Consider the following 19,066-nt stretch of genomic DNA (forward strand, 5'->3'; position numbering starts at 1 on the left):
ACAAAAATCGACAGCACACCACTTAATAATCTGCGATGAAAAAACTAAGAAATCCGAAGATTTCATTATTTCTATTTATTTTCTTGATTCAAAATCCAAAACAAACACACTTACCATCCTTAGTGAAATTACAACACTATGTCACAACCGTGTCTTCAATCAAGTCATTTGCGTCATTTACCAAAGATATTGAACTATTGACTTCAAACAATATTCATTGACCAGGACCACCTTGCTTTTATCATTGTACATTGACATGTAATACTCTATAGTTCCGTATTAATCTACATGTTCTGTCACAAATAATTCATTCACATCATGTTGAAAATTGTAATTGACTTGAACTTTAACGGTTAAGTCAATTATAATTTTGTCCTCGCCGCATTCGTTGACTTTAAAATGTTTTACAACTTCACCACTTTTTGTTGGTTCTTTTTCTTTTATAGGTTGGTTTTATTTGAAACACTATTGAAAAACGTTTTCTTTTTTAATTGACTATTTTAGGTCACTTTATCTTCCTGGACCAATATCCATGCTCGCCTTTTCCCCATTCCAACAGGCATTACTCACTTTATAAAAACTTAAAAATTTGTAAAGTTTTCATTACACTTTCTGTGTTTTATTGGTATTATTAATAAGCAAACAATAAAGATAGATTGATTCCAATTTAAAATCTTGGTATATTCAAATATAAGCGACTAACACTTTGGCTAATTTTTGCGATCACATTTTAGTAGGTATACCATGGAAAGTCTGAACAATCTATAAAATTATAACCTTTTTTTGGATAGTAAATTTTTCAAATTCGATAACTCGGAAGTTAAATTTGTATTGTATTTTGTTGTACATGGCAAATTCACGCTCACTAGTGTAGTGTAGCAAAAATAAGGAAAGCGGAACCAAAATGATCCTTAATTTGGTCCATTCGATTCATCACAACAAAAATGTGCATGAAACGAAATAAACTTAAATGAAAGTTAAATACTGAATAACTGCGAAAGAGACTAATAACTGCTAACTTATGCAGTATTTTATTCATTATCGACTAAGGTAATTAAAATTTCTACATTTACATTTGTCTGATGATGAAGAACGATTCAAGTTTATATATATTTTAGTATCAGGGTTCATTCTATTTTGTAAGGAATTGTATTATTTTTCTCACTCATCTCCAAGATTTTGTTTTAAAACATGAGAGAAGGCCTAAATTTAATATCATTTTTAATTAAAAATATTCTCAATAAAATATCATGGAGCATGCATGATGTATTTCGGCAAGTTATGTAGTGTCAAGGTTACCCTATTCAACCATTTCGTAAACATCTAAGTGTTTTACGAACTATAACCTGACTATGGTTCTGGAAGAATTCCTGGAAGTCAAAATATGATTCCAAAATGCTGAAGTAAAAAGAAACTCCAAAAAAGTAAATTTGGACTTCGTATTTTCTATTACCGAGGAACTCTAACACATTTGAAGTCAACGAAAGACCTTGCATATAAATATCTTGTAAACGAATTAATTAATTTAATAGTCTAATTGGTTTTGTACGGACAAGGTGTATAGTGGTTTAGTTATTGGTTTTTGAGTTCTATTAATTCATTATGGCTTCATCTGAAAAGATTGAGAAGCCCAATCTCAAAGATGGAACACAATCTTTATCTGGTGAAGAAGTGGTCATTAGTGGCATCTCAGGAGTGTTTCCAAATTCGGATAGTGTGGTGGATTTCATGAACAATCTTTATGATAAGGTATTGTGTTTTCATCATATAATTTTGACCAGGAAGCTACGCAATTTACAAAATCAGTTTTAAACGCGATTAGGTATTTAATTAATTTAGTGACAGTTAGAGTTCAAAGGTTTAATAGAATTTAAAATCAATTTGCATGAAATGGATTAGTAATATACATCAAAATTTCGCATCTTCGCTAATTTTATGTACATATGTAGATAATGGAATGCGTTTTTGATATAGGCTCAAATATACTTATAACAGAAATAGCTAGCCAGAAACTTTCCCATAATGTAAATGGATAGATATGGCAAAATACATAAAATTCTCGATATGAAAATTAAAATGAAATTTACAATAACAGTGATATACAAACAGGTTGATATGGTAACGAGTGCAGATAACAAATGGAATTTCAATGATCCCGACCTACCAAGACACGTTGGACAAATAAATGGCATGGATAAATTTGATGCACAATTCTTTGGAGTGACCTTCCAGTTAGCATGTGTATTAGAACCCATGGGACGGAAACTTTTGGAACACACATATGGAGCGTTTTTAGATGCAGGTAAGATGAATTTTTGAATACCTGCATTCAAAAGATTTTCGTCAGTTAACTGTAATCATACCTAAGCAGCTTTTGATTAAAATATTTTAATGAGAACAAGTTTAATACCTACCGTTTGAGGTGGAACTGTGTCTTACATATTACATCCATGGTTTTTCTTTGTTGTAGGTGTAAATCCACAAGCCATCCGCGGTAAAAAAGTTGGTGTATTCATAGGTACGTCGTATACAGACCAAAGTACAAATATAATGTACAACGTGAACAGGCGAAGTGACTTCGTCATCAATGGGTATTAATTATTTGCACTTTTTAACTTTTTTTATTGTTCTATTGTTTTAACTTTTAGTCTCATCAGATGGTTTCACAATACTAATAATTAAATCATTTTCTTCGACTTTTAGGGGCAGCAAGTCCATGTTAGCTAATCGTATATCTTATTGGATAGATGGTAAAGGTCCATCCTTTTGCGTGGACTATGGCTGTGCCGGTTCTTCGGCTTGCCTTGAAATGGCTTACCGAGCTATAAAATCAGGAGATTGTGATGCCGCTGTTGTTGGAGGATGCAGTTATACTACACATCCATGTATTACACTAAATATGAGAAAGTTTGTATTTATATTGCGTCATCTGTATTCACTTACTTATATAATTAATACTCCCTTTAATAATGTAATATAATGAAACCTCAAACCTCAAACCAGACCTGACTTACGTATGCTTCCTACCTATTGTTAACTAAACTTGCCTATATAATGCAATATCTAAACATAATTATTATAATTTCCTACGTCCCTTTGACCTAACAAGTAGAAAGAAATTCTTCATTGATACATTCAAATTGTCTAGAAAACAATACGTACTAATTAAGTAACAGGTTCAACTGAGGTCAAGGTTATTTTGTTATTCCTTCATTTAAATCAGTTATTAGTTCTTTTTTAAACTTGCATGGCCTGTTAGAATGTGGCTTTTGATGTATTTTATGACAGACGATACTTATTGAACTATTTTTTTGCATTTTCAGAGCTGGACTACTATGTTTGGACGGGAAAACCAAATGTTTTGACAAAAATGCCGATGGCTATGTGAGGGCAGATGCTGTCAACGTATTATTTTTACAAAAAGCAAAAGACGCTCACAGGTACTTTCTATTCTATTTTGAGCAAAAGATTGTTCAAAAATAATTATAACATTTTTTTACAAGTCTATAGTCTGAATATATATCCAATTTTAATTACACATGAAAATAAATCATGACATTATTTTCAATAGAATCTACGCACAAGTTTACCATGCCAAAGGAAATTATCAGTCGAGGCCCGATGCAGGATTCCTATACAATCGTGCAAGTGAAGATATTGAAAACTTCTTTAACGAGTTTTACTCTGAAACTGATGTTGAGCCAAAGAAAATTGAATATATTGAAGCGAATGCTGTTGGTAAGATTATGCGAACATCTGTTGATTCAATATTTATAATTTCATTAAGGAAAAAAGTACTTACAATAATTTTTAGGTATCACTGTAAAATATTCATTATCAGTATTGAATTTTGTGGTTTTGCATTATTATCTCTGTACTTAAGGGACATTATTCTATTTTTTTAACAGCACTCCCGGAAGCAGATGCAGTTGAATTAAATGCAATTGGAAATACATTTGCTAAAAACACTACAGTTAAAGTAGGAAGCGTTAAGTCTAATATGGGACACAGTGAAGCTGCTTCTGGAGTCGTTGCACTTACTAAGGTAATTATAACTTTAAGCACATTAGTTTATGCCGAACTAGTTATTCCATAACTAAGTGACTTGGTCAAGGTTTTTGAATAGAAGTTTGCAGTTTAAACTCAGTCATTGACTGCTTGAATGGACTAATAGTATAGGATAAAATAATTGTTTTGATAATAATTAGTTTTTAAACTTTAAATGGTGTGAACTATTCAAATGCCAGCATTTGTGGCGTGACAAGTGAAACAACGTGAATTGAGTTCGTAATTAGAATATTGCATGGATACAATAGTGGCTACTATAAATTTAAATTCATATTATTCATTGGTGTTACAAATAGGTACCATCAAATCAGGTCTATTGTGTGTGATAATTTGTTTTAAAATCACTTTTAATGTCTCAATAATATTTATATTTTCATTACAGTTTCTAGTTATTGGCAATGGAATAATTTAGTGTATTAATTCTGTTCCATCTGGATTCTGAGAATTTTCTTTACTTAACCATGAAGAGCTTACCTTAATGTGCATTTAAAACATTTCTAGAGAGATATCTAGTATTCGGAGTAAGAGAATAAAGGTCTTATTATTCAAATATTAAATCTCGATTCTTGAAAATATGAGTCACATTAGGATTACTTTCATTAAAAAGCACCACATATTACTCCTTGCATTGACTTGATTTAAAACATGTTCTTTTTCTATAGCTTTGTCTAGCGTATCACAAAGGGAAATTACCAGCAAACCTGCATTACAATGAGCCTCAAGATCAAATACCAGCTATACGTGATGGAAGGATCAAAGTTTTAGATGACCACGCTGACTTTGACAGAGGTTTTACTGCTATCAACAATTTTTCATACGGTGGTGCCAATTACCATGTCGTCTTAAAGGGGCATCATAAGGAAAAGGTTAGTGAGCTTTTGTTTTGTACCAGTGCTTATATAAGGTCCTCCAGAAAACACCCTGGAATCTTTGTTATTTTGTTTATCTTTAAAAAAATAACTATTAACGTCTGATATTTAAGTATCAATGATGTGTTTTATAATCATGCATTTTTAATTGCAATTCTTCAACAACAAAATTTTTATGGTCTACAAATAGGTCAAATGACTTTTCTATGCGACATCTTATTACATTAACTGGCATTTTCAGAACCTTAACAAATACAAGTCACAAATCCCACACCTAGTTCTGGCTTCCGGAAGACAGGAGTCGTGCGTGCAAAAGATTATAGATATCATGAAGAGTCACCCCATTGATCCCGAGGAAATTGGACTTCTTCACAAAGTTTACGAGCACGACGTGGCTGGACATACTGGAAGAGGGTATACGATACTCGGTGAGTTAGTTATATGGGATACTTAACCAAGATATAGAGTAAAAGTCGTGGAAGGGAGAAAATTTCAAACAATGTTCTTAGAATGTTGTCTTTGAAGTTTTCAATATAATTGATCAGATTTTTTTGGAATTACAAAAACATTATTTATATTCCTCGTTTGCTCTCCTATGAACCAGAAACTTAAAATAGTTTGTTTCATAAAGCGCTTTTTTTTTGTTTGTTCTTCGCCTTTAAATCTCAAAAGTGAGGTATCAACACATCTTTGAACATTATTTTAAAATATATGATTTCTGTGACATCAAAATTTCTTCCCTTTTAGGCCAAAACGAAAACAATGAGACTATAAGTATAGGTGAGAGTGTGGACTATTATCCCGGGGTAAAGCGCCCTCTTTGGTTCGTATACAGCGGAATGGGATCCCAATGGGCGGGGATGGGAGCTGATCTTATGAAGATACCTGTATTCGCAGCTGCTATACACAAGTAAGTCATTGTTTTAGTCTTTGGAATTCAAACCTTACACTGATGGACCTATGGTTTGAATTCTTGTGATGATTATTTAATTATTGCTTTTGAAAGTTTTTTTAGATTTAGATGAAGAAAATATGAGGTGAATTACCTGGAAAGGTGTAAAATATAATTACATTGGTTTCCCCAATATTTGAATTAGTTTACTTCAAAGTTCTTTGTAAAATTTCTCAACTCTTTGGAGTTTTGATAATTTGACCGTAAAATAGTTTTTAGTAATTGAAATTCTTAGGGTCTTTTAGATTTTGTTACATTAATTTTATACTACGTTGCTTTGTCTTGTGTTTTGTAAACAGATAATCATTTAAGGACATTGGTTCTTAACCAATGTTTCATGGTTAATCTATTGTCATTAAAATAAAAAGTACCAAAATGTGCGTACATACATAACATAAAACTTACGAAAAACTCAGTTTTGACATCACCGCGCACAAATTATACCAAAGTGAACAAGTACCGAAATTCCAAATAAAACTTAAGTTATTTTTAAGAGTTAAAGACCGGCCTTCCAACTTATTATGATAGATTGCCTTTGTTAATGTTTTGTTGCCCCAAAACAGCGATTAAGGTCAAATACTTGACTTGCTCTTCAAAATACTTCAGAGATGATTTCCTGAATTGAAGATTAAGATCTCTTAGTGTATTTTTTTTTACAATAATATGTACTGTAGACATAAAAATATTTATGCGACTTTACAAAGACTTGACCTGTAAAGAGTTCTTTTTTTAAGTTATGCTATCAGAGACTCCTCCGAAATGGCTTGACTGATTTTTATGAAACTTTTAACTCACTTCTAGTAAGTCTGAGAATCGTCTGACAAACCACTTTTACTGAGTCAGCTAGTTATATTATGTGTAGCTAATTTTATTACGAGCAGGAACAAAATAATTTACAATATAACGCAACATCTAACTTGAGTGATTGAAGCAAACTTAGACAAGATTTATCCATCACCTAAATCCATGAATAAATTCTTTATAGATGTCACAAAGTATTGGAACCTAAAGGCGTGGATCTCATAAGGATAGTAACAGAGCGAGACAATTCTATATTCGACAATATTCTGTACGCGTTCGTTGGCATTGGAGCAATACAAATTGGACTGACTGATGTCATTAAGGCAATGGGAGTTGTTCCTGATTATATAATTGGTAAGGAAATTGTGTTGCATACCTAATATTTATTTTGAACTATCGTTAGTTGATTTTATTTGTGGAACTCGGGATATTTTATCGCATTTTCGGTATTTTGCACCCTTCAGTAAATGAGACGACAATTCGACAAAAAGTATCGATTTTCTCTTGTAACAATGTTATTGTTTCTTTTCTTTTGAATAAACCATCTGCATTCAATTCAAAGTGTCAAAAAATCATCTTCATTTCTTTCCAAATTATATTATGCTATTAATTTTTTTGGTAACAGGTCACAGTTTAGGAGAAATGGCTTGCGCATACCACGATGATACCTTCACAGCTGAGGAGTTAATTCTAGCAACGTACAGTCGAGGAAAAGTGTGCTTAGAAACAGAACTTATTAAGGGATCCATGGCTGCTGTCGGTATAGGATATAATGCGGTAAGGAAACTGATTTTCCTATTTAGGAATAAACTTTATGTGAGAAAAAAGAATTATACTTTAGAATCGTATGGTAATATGCAATTTCCTTCACTCCCGTACTTGTTAAAGGGTTATTCCAAGGACACATTTTGTAATCATAAAAGAGACAAAATCGGGAGATAGTAATTTTAGATCAGAACGACAATTTTTTTTTAACTATTATTATAGTGACATATTATGACAAATAATCCTTTTTTTATAGATCGTTCATCAATGTCCTCCAGAAATCGACATAGCTTGTCACAACAGCTCTGACTCTACAACTATATCAGGCCCAGCGGAGAAAATGACAGAATTCGTTGGAGAGCTAACCAAACAGGGAATATTTGCCAAGGAGGTCCCTTGTGCCAATATTGCGTACCATTCAAGATATATCGCACATTGTGGTGTGTATAATGATAATCGTTATACAAGGTGTATCAGAATAAACGCAAGACGTTTCAAGGGGTCATTGTACTCATTATTTTAAACAACTTTTGTGATAAGAATAATACGGTAATTGCGAAACAAAAAAACAATAATCAACTATAAAAAAATCGTCTGCTTCATACATATCTAAGCACAAGCGATAAAATGTACTGAACAGCATTTTTTTTTGCATTGCAGTATTGGTCCCATGGTAAAGTTGATCATTATCATTATCACTATGATGAGTATAATGACAGCCTTTAAGGTCGCGCATTTTTTCACACACTTTATTTTTTTTAAATTACTGCCTTACGTCTGGCGTCTTGCATGTAGGACTGTCCTAATTTTTGTATTTGACTTATTTTTGGATCATAGGCCAGATTTCTTGGAGTTATGATCTCAAGACACTTATCAAACGTAGTACGCAGTGGAAAAAACAGCTATTCATTTTCTACAAAATAGTAAATGGTTCCTATTTGAAATACTCCATTGTAGCAGTAAAAGCCTAAGCTCAGACTAACTGCATAGTTCTGTAAAAAAGGCCGAAACAAACAATCCAGATTTTATTACATTTTCTGAACTAAATAAACCTATTCGCGGTTGAGTAAACTCTACCCTTGATTTATAACCTCAAGCTTGAAAACAAATACAAAGTAAAACTATTAGTTTAAAACTAAAACGAAAATATTTAGACATACGCGTTCACTTAAGCAAACTTTACAGTGTAATAATTTAAATTAAAAATAATTTCTTAGAATTAGTAAAGGACAGTTATTATAAACATGTTTTAGTACGTTTTGACCCCACCAATGAAGCATAACATTAACTTTAATTAAAATTTGACTATTAATAAGATTTTCTGTGCACCCATATTTTTTTTTTTAACAATTTTTTTTTTTGTTTCAACACATATTATAAAAACTTTCTATATAGGTCCTGAACTACTCAAAAATTTGCGTGAGATAATCAAAAAGCCCAAGAAGCGAAGCAGTAAATGGATATCAACGTCTGTACCACAAAGTCAGTGGGATGAACCCAACGCCGTGTATTCTTCGGCGGAATACCATACTAACAACTTGTTGGTAAGTGACTCAACTTTATCTTCGCCTTCGTTTGGTACAGGAAGGTTTTTCTAGTAGTGGAGCATTCATACTGCAGCTTGTCTGTAGAGATTGAATTTTTAATCATTATGTTGAAGGTCAGCCATCTGACCTGAGCCATCTGATGACTTATTTGCTTGTTAAAAATAAGCCAGTTAATTTTCTTTCCACCTTATTTATTCAATTCTATTAAAAAATAAAAAAAAATGTAAATTATTAAATTCCGTTCCACTTGTTAAGTAATCAGAGAAAAAAGAACTTTGAATACGTCATTAGGTTACAAAGAACCGTAATAAATACCGATGCAGTCTGTATTCTGAGAGAGAGAAATTCAATTGTAATTTGAAATTAAAATACCAAGAAATCGAAGTAAAAAGGTTTTGAAGTCAAGTCGTTTACCTGCAATAAAAGGTATCTTCGTTCAACAGAAACCGGTGCTCTTTGAGGAAGCAGGAAAACTGATACCTGATAACGCTGTGGTCATAGAAATTGCACCTCACGGGCTACTCCAGGCAATCTTGAAGAGGTCTCATAGCAAATGCACACTTATTCCGCTAACGAGACGAGGTACCAACGACAGTGTGAAATTCTTATTAGACGCTATTGGAAAGTAAGTATAAAGAGATGGAAATTATGCGAAAAGAGTTGGTCAATTTAGATTTTTTGCTATATGTCTTAAAAGTTTGGATTATTATAGCTAATAGCATGAGTTGTAAATGGTTCATTTTTGAAGTTCTTAACTAAGAAAGTAAAAAAAAAAATAGGAGTAATTGCAAGGATATAGCAGAGGCCAACAAAAATTTCATCTACGTGAGAAAAAGCTTAGTCAGTTGAAGGCAAAAGAGGCTCTTACGGCCTTTTTGCTGGTAGTAAAAAATAGGACTGTCTTAATTACGTATGGGGAAAAAATATATTTTTAAACAAATAAAACTTGGATCTCGATTATTTAAGTTTTTCTAGAAAGTTCCATACAATTAATTAATTTAATTTTTAGAATGTATCAAGCGGGCATAAACCCGAAGGTAGATGCCCTGTACCCGAAGATTGAATTCCCAGTGTCAACAACAACGCCACTTCTATCTCACTACGTCGAGTGGGAACACAGCGAGGACTGGTAATAATATATTGAGTGATATTAATGAATTTTGTGATTGAAATTGTAATTTGCCAAAGCGTACAGTATCCTGAACTCAACTCTAATTTACAGCAAAACAAGTCTTCTCACCTTGACATAAAGTTACTTTTTTAATAGTGCAATTGCTTTAACCTTTCGTCAAAAATGCCGAGAGCATATCTAAGACAGGCACTTACAAATAAGAAGCTTTACCCACTAAATTTATGAAAATTATTCAACAATTTTAGTGAATCAGATTTCTTCGAACCGGTCTTTGTGAAGCGGTAGCAACGGTATTTATTTATAAAGTTCCATGAAATTGTTATTGAAAGACTTTTTTATTTAGAGACTGGCCATTTTCATAACTATAATATTTTATGACATACCTGAAAATAAAATTATGAATTGCACTGTGCACAATTTATGTTCGTCTCATAAATTCTGTATTTATTAATATTTTACAGATAAATGATTTCAAAATTTGCATTGCAGGCCACGATTGACATTCGATAAATTGGATCACTATGTTGCCACATCGCGAGACTTTCCTCTCTCGATACATGATGATGACTACAAATTCTTGGAAGGACATGTAAGAAATGGTAATAGAAAATTAATAACTTCGTCATCCATATTTGCTATAGCTTCGATTACCAATTAACTTAGTCTGCCTGCAATCCTGCGTCTTTATAAGAGAAAGTGCGGAAATATTTAATACTATAGAGATATAAATATCAAGGATTTCTAGCCTTAGCCTACAAACATGGTTATAAAAAACTGTCCCGCTTTTTTTTAGCTGTTCACACCTTGTAGTTCTTAAAAACATATTTTTGCATTCCTGGTGGAAACAATCTTATGCTCTCAAGAATGCTTAGCAGAACTTATTTTGGGAAAAATTGGCATGGGATAAACCTGTTATCAAATATAGCAATTTTTTTCAGAAACTTGATATCAATAAGAATGTATATCGAGCGACGGCAATGACATCAAATCTAAGTATTCTTTCATTTTCAGATTTGACAGTTCTTCCCGAATCAGCTTTATTGGTGCTTGTATGGGAAACCCTGGCGATGAGTTTAGGTGTGAACTATAGGGAACAGTCAGTCATTTTCAGAAATATCACTTTCTACTGCGAAGCTATCATCAATCCTGATGTTCCTTTGAACCTTACGATTGCCATTAATAGGGGCAGTGAGACATTTGAGGTAAGTGGCTAGTTGATGATTTTTAATCAATTCACCTGTATTTCATCTGTATTTCACCTATAAGTCTTTTAGGTATCTAAGCATTTGTTTTCTTATCATGCTGTATACAATTTGAAATCTATCTTAAACATAGTTCTTTACGTTTATTTAATAACCCGAAATAATGTAGGGTATGTTTTATCATTGGTATTTTTAAGCTCTATCCTAATTTAAATCAAACTGATAATTTTAAAACAAACTAATTACGCTATAATTAAAACAAAATTAACAAAGTTATCACTTTTGAAGCTAATTAGCATTTTAGACCTCAAATAGATTAACATTTATAAATGTAAGTTATAAATACCGTCAAATGATCAAAAAATGTCTAATACGTAAATTCACCATCACCATCAGAATAATCAATTTTTCTATTGTATTTTTATCTCAGGTCAGCCAAAATGATAAACCCATAGCAAGTGGTGAAGTAAACTTTGTAAAAGTTCTTCATTACATCCCGGTAAAGGAATCACCTAAAGACATTGATGAAGAGATTACATTGACTAAAGAAGACGTCTACAGGATATTACGTTCCAGAGGATATTCTTATAAGTAAGTTGTTTTGGTTCAGTTCCTAGTCGGTTACTACCGAATCTTAGAAATGAATAAGCAATTTTGTGACATTGCAAGTAAGGGGTCTTTGAAGAAACTACACCTACTCAAAGCTTAAACTTTATTGATACTACAAAAGTTATCATTATCGTGCCCTCTTTCTTAGGCACTATATTTTGAGTTAATACTCAGCCTAATTATTTCTCACCAAGAAAGACAGCTCACCAAAAAAACTGGCTCAGTACTTACTGAGATTACTATAGCACATCAAATTTCAGATCAGATCAGAATAAATATTAAATTACAAATAGCCGAATCACTAAAAAGTTTTTAAGTATTTTATCACTCGATTTAACGCAAAGTAATTTTCAGGTAACTTACCTAGTTTATTTAGCTTTAATTCGACATCAGCATAAAAATAGTAGGCAATTTACGTTCAAACCATTAGGGCGACGTCGCTTTTACTTCTCATAAAACTTGCTACATAAAATTCAAGTAAACAAGGTAATACCCATCGAATGAACTCCGGAAAAAGAGGCTTATTTCATTTAGATGACACAACTTCTTGACGGGTCGTTTTATTCCTCTCTTTGAATATTACCATGTTATATTTCTTAAAGACTTAGGTATTGGGAGCAGATTTTTTTTATCTTAATTAAGGTTAATACGTTTGATGTCTTTTTTGTTATATTTTTTCTCTTATACTTATTGGCCTCTGTAATTGTATTTTTTTTTCTATGCTACATGCCTTTTGTGTTTTAAAATGATCAATATTATCATCAGCCCCGTTTAATCGGACACATGTCCATCGACTATAATCTATTTTGTTGTTGAAAATTTTAGTTTACGCACAGAATCAATCCTCTTCATCACAATAAACCTTCGTTCTTCATTTTTCCCATCATTACTGACAGAACACCCTGTCCATTGTAGGGATAAGTTCCAGTCCATTCAATCGACGAATTTGGACCGAAATGAAGCTTTAATTCAATGGGACAAGAACTGGATTACTTTCTTAGACTCGTTAATACAATTGAAGGCAGTAGCAAGGAAATATGACGGAGTGTCGACACCCAAATTCATTAGGCAACTAAGAATCAGTATGGTGGAGCAAGAAACTTCGAACATTGAAGAATTGAATGGGGTCAGCTGTTATCCTGCGAAGTATAATGAGTTATTGGGAGTTGTGAGGTAAGTGGCAAACTAATAAACAGAAATGGAATATTATATAAACAACTTTTAATACCCGTGAGTTTACCGTTAACCAGTATGATTTTTTGTAAATATTCAGCTTTATATGTAACTTAATATTTAACTACTCTGGCTTTAAAATTCTATTACCGTTAACGTCTAATACGCAGAATAGCAAGTACATTAAGTTTTACATCTACCCCGACCCATGTATCGCGTCCAAAATTGATATATTTTAAAGTTCGAGGTTCATGCAATGCCATACAATGTTTCACCTAGCTACTCAGAGATGTCTACTTACAAAGTTCCAAAAAAAAGATTTTACCTTCACCTACAATCCGAAACTTAATTACAAAACAATTTCATTTTATAAACAATTTTCTAATCGTTATACTTCAAGGCCTCAGGTAATGAGAGATTTATGGGGCTTTAGAATTAATTAAATCTATTTACCATTTTAAATGCCGATTTAAATTTTACTTCTTAGTATAAAAGTAAATAAAACTATTTCATAGATTAGGTATAAGATGTGTTTTCATTAATTTTTGCACGAAACGTATTTTGGAATCAAAGTGTTACGAAACAAAATGTAAGTTTCAAATAATTATACAAATCAATGAATATTTCTTTTTAGATGTGCTGGAGTTGAGTTAGTGGGTGTGACATTCGTAGACAAACCTATAATTGAGAACCAACCAGATGTTTTGGTCTCTAAAGAATTTTATCCACATTATGCAACAAGCAATGTCGATGTAAGTATCATGTTAGATGACAAATCGTTGACAAAACAAGCTTGCGGACAATAAATGTAACGTTTTATCACCGACGAATTTCTTGCTCATTTTTTGGTCTTATCCGACAGTTTCGGGCCAGACATGTTACTATATTTTTTAAATAAATATGTTTGTTCCCAATGCAATTTAGCAATAATATGGTAAAGCAAATTGTGTATGTCAAATTGTTATGGTAAAACCGCCATTATCGCTAGTAGAATCCCTTTTTTACCAGATGTTCTTTTGCACATAGCTGTGAATTATAAAAATGATCACTTAACTACTAAACGAATTATAATTTTCTAAGGCAGAGCTAATTCAGATTTTCTTTTGCTAAGCAGATTCTTAATTAAATGTCAATCACTTGACAGCGTTCATGGCACTGAATTTAATCTGCAGGCTTGCATCTAGCATCTATGAAAATTATCGTCATCTTTTAACACTATTACTGCCATTTCAAAGACCCTTACTTCAATAGATACAATTAATTTGTTTTATTCAAATACATGTTTGAAGTAATAATTAACTTAAGTAGACTTCTTTTATGGGACGATTAAAACAAGTAACTTTTTATAAAAGTTATGAAATGTTTAATCTTGTTTTTTTTTAAACGGTTTTTTTTTTCAGTTGAAAACAGCTCTTCTATTAAATCTCCAAGTCGTAGCCGAAAACTCAACTAAAAACTCGATTCGAGTAACACAGATCGTGACATCAAACAAAAACCTAAGTTGTTTGATTGCTGAGATATCTGACAATGTCCCAAATGTTCAGATCGATGTTGCTTCAGTTATAGATGTCGCTGTTCTAGAAGCAGCTATTGTTCAGAATACCGATCCCGAGAAAGCTAATGTCTTTGTCATTGAAAATCTCTTAATTGATGAAAAGGTAGGTCTTAGTAATATTACGTATTCAAATTTAAAACACCTGAATTTTAATGATCTACTTAAGTGAGGATACCGAAATTACAAATATTCATATTCTAGTAAATCAAGGTTTCAATTCATCTCTAGAAATCTTCATTAACAACTCAATACAAAATTTTTATTAATAAAAAACTTTTCTTTTCCAGAAATTGGAGACTCTACGAAATCTTTCAAAAGACAGTTTTGTTTTGGCCTTAGAGAATGAAGTGCCAAAACTTCAAGGAGTTATGAAGGAGCTTTTCAGCGTTGTAACATCCATGTCAGATGGAAAGCAAATATTAATATTATTGAAACGGCAGAATCCTAAGGATGTTACTTACATTTCCGTAAATTGTGATAATAAATTGGATTGGGTGTCGCGCGTGTATGATGAGCTTAATAAGACGAAGCGAGTGGTGTTAGTGTCTGAGAGACAGCCATATTGTGGGGCCTTAGGTACCTATTATAATAGAATGTTATATCGTATCTAATAACGTCAATTTATTTGGTGATCTTAATTCGATTTGGTTTTTAGGTTTTGTCCAGAAATTGAGAAGCAATGGAGTGGAGAATATAGGGTTGGTTGCTATTGATGACTTCCATGCACCTGATTTTAGTGCTAAACATTCTGTGTACAAGATCCAATTAGAGAAAAATCTAGCTGTTAACATTTTAAAAAAGGTAAATATTATTTTTATTTATATTATTTTAAAAATAACTTCTAGGACAATGGCCAACGCAACAACGATGATAGAAATCGACGCATTCGTGTGTATAAATTATAATAATATGTCTTTTTAATAAATTTGTCTCTAATAATAAGTGATTTTGCCATGAATAATAATAATCGACGAATCAAAACACTTTTTACGAAAAAAAAGCGGTAAGTACTTAAAAAACCCGCGTTTATCAACTCACATCTTACAAAATACTTGCGTCAAGCTAGCGCAAAACTAACGATCTGTCAATATTATGTCTGATACAATCTCGACCTCTCAACACGCTACACGAAACTCCAAGAATTTCCCATGTTTGAACAGTTTTGCTGGCACGTTAAAAAGGAAACTCAAAGTGCTAGGGAATGACGTCACGTTCACAAGATTAGTAATGTCAAAGAACTGAATAAAATTGAAACACAAGTTTCGAAAACAATTTTTCACCATCTGTCAGATTTCCAGAAAATATTGGATACGTATTTTTTCTTCTGTCTTCTTCTTCTAAGATTGTGGGTACAGAGATTTAAAATTTCGTGTGACGTCACTTACGAGCAAACTTTTTACTAGCAAGTGACGTTACTTATAGCCCCCACTACCATACTTAAGTGCCTTTTATCTTCCATACTTTTGAAAGATGTGATAAAATGAATAAAGCATTATTATTCAATATTTTTTGGAAATCTGTCTGACGGTGCAAACAGATTTATACTATTAGATTTATTTATATACAGCTTATATGGTCACTTTTCAGTAACATCATGTACTTATATGAGGATGACATACAAAGGGTATGATATTACTGAGAATTCATATTCGTAAAAGCTTATTTTTTATTAAAATACATTGAAGTTGGATGATACTATATTTCTTGGAAATTTGCTACTAACAGTGATGTTACACGGGCAGTGGGGTTGCAACACACGCAATTATTTTAACGCTGCGTTGACGCTGCCTCAAACATATTGAATAATGTCTTGCCGCTTTGTCATTTCAACGCAGCCACTTTTGAACCAACTCCTAAAAGCAGGACACGTGCTCAATTTTTCTGTCATTCAGTCATCAATTTTATTAATTCTTTTTATTCGACGTAAAGTAAGAGTTGTTGACTATAAACATGACATCAAATTTGGCTCCGTACACTTTATTTTAAGGAGGTCGTCAGGGTCTGTTTAAAAAATAATACATAATCTCGTCTCATCTTGATCCTTCTTGTGTTTTAAACCTACGTTGTTTCGCAATTCACAATTTTTTGACACCATGTGGCAGGTCGCTCAATTTCGCTCGATTTAACTTTTAAACGCACGTTCAAGAAACGAGCGTGTGTCATTACCCTTATATCTGTTCATATTAATAAAGATTCACTTTATTGATTTCTCATAACTTTATACAGGGTGAATGGGGAGGTCTTTACTACAGCCCAGTTTCAACCTCAGCCAAGCTTAAAAATGTGACACTGACTAGTCAAACTGGTGATTTGGATGACCTGACCTGGATTGAAGCCCCAACTCTTTCCGCCAGTAAAAACGTTGTACAGGTATGTATGTATACACTTGAAAAAGTGAATACTGTATTTTAAAGTATTATTCAAACCGCATACTACATTGCAGTGCTAAGTAACACGTATACGTAACATTTTGTACTGGGACTCCAAGGTCACAATTTTCGTTTTTTTCTAAGTGTTACAATGCACTTTTGGAACCATATTTCTGTCAAATAAGTTTTGCCAGTTGGATAATAATCTGCTGTGTCTTATCCAATATTAAAGTATTATTTTCATCTTTATTTCTATTTTCGTCTGATGTTTAATCAGAAGTCCAAAAGTTTTTTGCTTAACCAGACCATCCAAAGAAAAGGTTTGAGTTAACTTTCTTTTCTTTTTATAGGTTTCATACGCAGGAATTTCATTAAAGGATTCAGAGATAGCAATCAGTAGTATTAAAAGGCAAGAAAAACTTGGAATGGATTACAGCGGTATTGATGCTGAGTAAGTATTTAAAAAGTTTTATCCTCATCAGGCCGACAAAAACACACGCTTACTAAGGAGCGAGTTTAATAGACAAGTTTTTTTTATTTAAATTTGTCTTAACGCATTTCAATAAAAAAGCCTTTAAATATGAGAAAAATTGTATTATTTTAGTATCCTATATAGTACCTTTAGTAGTAGTACTATAGTACCTTTCTGGCCCGTGTATTTAATACCTTTTACTTTATCGTATTAAATAACCAGGTACATTTTTTTATAAGTTGTCTGAACAATATGTTTTTTTTAAACAAAAATGGAATGAAAATGAATAAGACTAAAAATTATTTTTCTTAAAAGATATCTTTGTTTATTACATTACGTTTTTTTTTTATCATCAGTGGCGATAGAGTCATGGGTTTAGTATCTGGAGGGGCATTGGGAAGCACCGTAGAGGCTGACCCTGATTTCCTATGGCCAGTTCCGGACCATTGGAGTCTACAAGACGCCGCCACTGTTCCTCTGCCCTACGCTATTGCCTATTACTGCTTGGTAAGTACCTTTTTTAAATAAATCCTAATGATTGAATTAGAAAAAATCTTAAAAAGAGAAAATAAGGAACACAGTTATTGAACAAAATTTATTGAAGTCTCGGGTAAATATAGATTGGCGGTAGAATAAACTATCCCAGTAAGAAGTGAGTGTGTTCGTATATTGTGTGTATGTTTTTTAACTCTTCACGTCGAAACGGCTAGACCGCTTTCATTTAAATTGGGTATAGTGATAGCCGACACCTTGGATCAACACAGACTTTTTATCTGACTTCGTAAAAATAGGGTAATGTTCTTGCAGCTATAATCAACATCCAGGCAGGCGATGTTGTTAGCATTAGCTAGTAATAGAATAAAACAGCCAAAACAAGCATCAACTTTAAAGTTTTTAAAGAAGCAACATAAACAAGCATTTTCAAATAACCTTACGGATTCGTTTGATAAAGTATTCAGTTTAATGGTTTCATTTCGTTTCGGGGCATCATGTGAGCAGTTGAATATTCTACATCCAAACAGTTTCTGAATGCTTAAACTGAAGACAGGAATCTTAGAAGATTATGTTGGTAGCACTGGACTAGCTTTAATGTATTCTCTCAATACATCCGACGTCTGTAGGATTGTCTTTATACGTCCAGGTAATACCAGCATTAGAGCGGCTTAACTGGTATCTCAGAAACTGGATGTATCGGGAAAATCTGATTTTCTATAGACGTTGCTTAGGCTAGGAGCGTTCTGAGAATCCTTCGAATCTAATGGCTTTTAAACTGTAAACTGGACTGGTATTTCATATGAAATGCAAATTTGGTCAACAGGCTTTGTCATTAATCCTTATCTAAGCCGAAGACAAAGGCAATGGAAATTAAGAAAATATTTTAGTCTAAGTATGGAAAATTATAATCATTATTTTCAACTATATTTTCCCCTACCAAAAGTTTTCACCCGCCACATCTTAGAGTAATATTATTTTAATTTTGAACGTGTGACGGACCACTAAACGACGTATCGTAGTGGCTTGCCACAAAGACAATGATTAAATAAAGAAGTGT

At 32.6% G+C, this 19,066-nt stretch overlaps 1 protein-coding gene across 1 annotated transcript in view; it reads left to right on the forward strand.

Annotated features, from left to right (window-relative positions):
- The first annotated feature begins 1,587 nt into the window (after window positions 1-1,587).
- Window positions 1,588-19,066, forward strand: part of LOC113495949 (fatty acid synthase-like) — a 31,758-nt gene continuing 14,279 nt past the window's right edge. Inside the window, exons 1-27 of the mRNA XM_026874954.1 lie at window positions 1,588-1,749; window positions 2,110-2,302; window positions 2,471-2,591; window positions 2,704-2,907; window positions 3,324-3,440; window positions 3,572-3,738; window positions 3,909-4,045; window positions 4,731-4,934; window positions 5,179-5,365; window positions 5,685-5,847; window positions 6,875-7,044; window positions 7,316-7,467; window positions 7,712-7,895; window positions 8,851-8,999; window positions 9,446-9,627; window positions 10,012-10,131; window positions 10,624-10,733; window positions 11,146-11,336; window positions 11,767-11,927; window positions 12,861-13,118; window positions 13,753-13,870; window positions 14,519-14,776; window positions 14,961-15,249; window positions 15,329-15,474; window positions 16,900-17,043; window positions 17,393-17,493; window positions 17,871-18,021. Coding sequence (XP_026730755.1) covers window positions 1,603-1,749; window positions 2,110-2,302; window positions 2,471-2,591; window positions 2,704-2,907; window positions 3,324-3,440; window positions 3,572-3,738; window positions 3,909-4,045; window positions 4,731-4,934; window positions 5,179-5,365; window positions 5,685-5,847; window positions 6,875-7,044; window positions 7,316-7,467; window positions 7,712-7,895; window positions 8,851-8,999; window positions 9,446-9,627; window positions 10,012-10,131; window positions 10,624-10,733; window positions 11,146-11,336; window positions 11,767-11,927; window positions 12,861-13,118; window positions 13,753-13,870; window positions 14,519-14,776; window positions 14,961-15,249; window positions 15,329-15,474; window positions 16,900-17,043; window positions 17,393-17,493; window positions 17,871-18,021 — 4,524 coding nt within the window. The 5' untranslated portion in view covers window positions 1,588-1,602. The remainder of the gene's footprint in view (window positions 1,750-2,109; window positions 2,303-2,470; window positions 2,592-2,703; window positions 2,908-3,323; window positions 3,441-3,571; window positions 3,739-3,908; window positions 4,046-4,730; window positions 4,935-5,178; window positions 5,366-5,684; window positions 5,848-6,874; window positions 7,045-7,315; window positions 7,468-7,711; window positions 7,896-8,850; window positions 9,000-9,445; window positions 9,628-10,011; window positions 10,132-10,623; window positions 10,734-11,145; window positions 11,337-11,766; window positions 11,928-12,860; window positions 13,119-13,752; window positions 13,871-14,518; window positions 14,777-14,960; window positions 15,250-15,328; window positions 15,475-16,899; window positions 17,044-17,392; window positions 17,494-17,870; window positions 18,022-19,066) is intronic.

This window comes from Trichoplusia ni, chromosome 7, assembly GCF_003590095.1.
Source record: "Trichoplusia ni isolate ovarian cell line Hi5 chromosome 7, tn1, whole genome shotgun sequence".
NCBI classification, from domain to species: domain Eukaryota; kingdom Metazoa; phylum Arthropoda; class Insecta; order Lepidoptera; family Noctuidae; genus Trichoplusia; species Trichoplusia ni.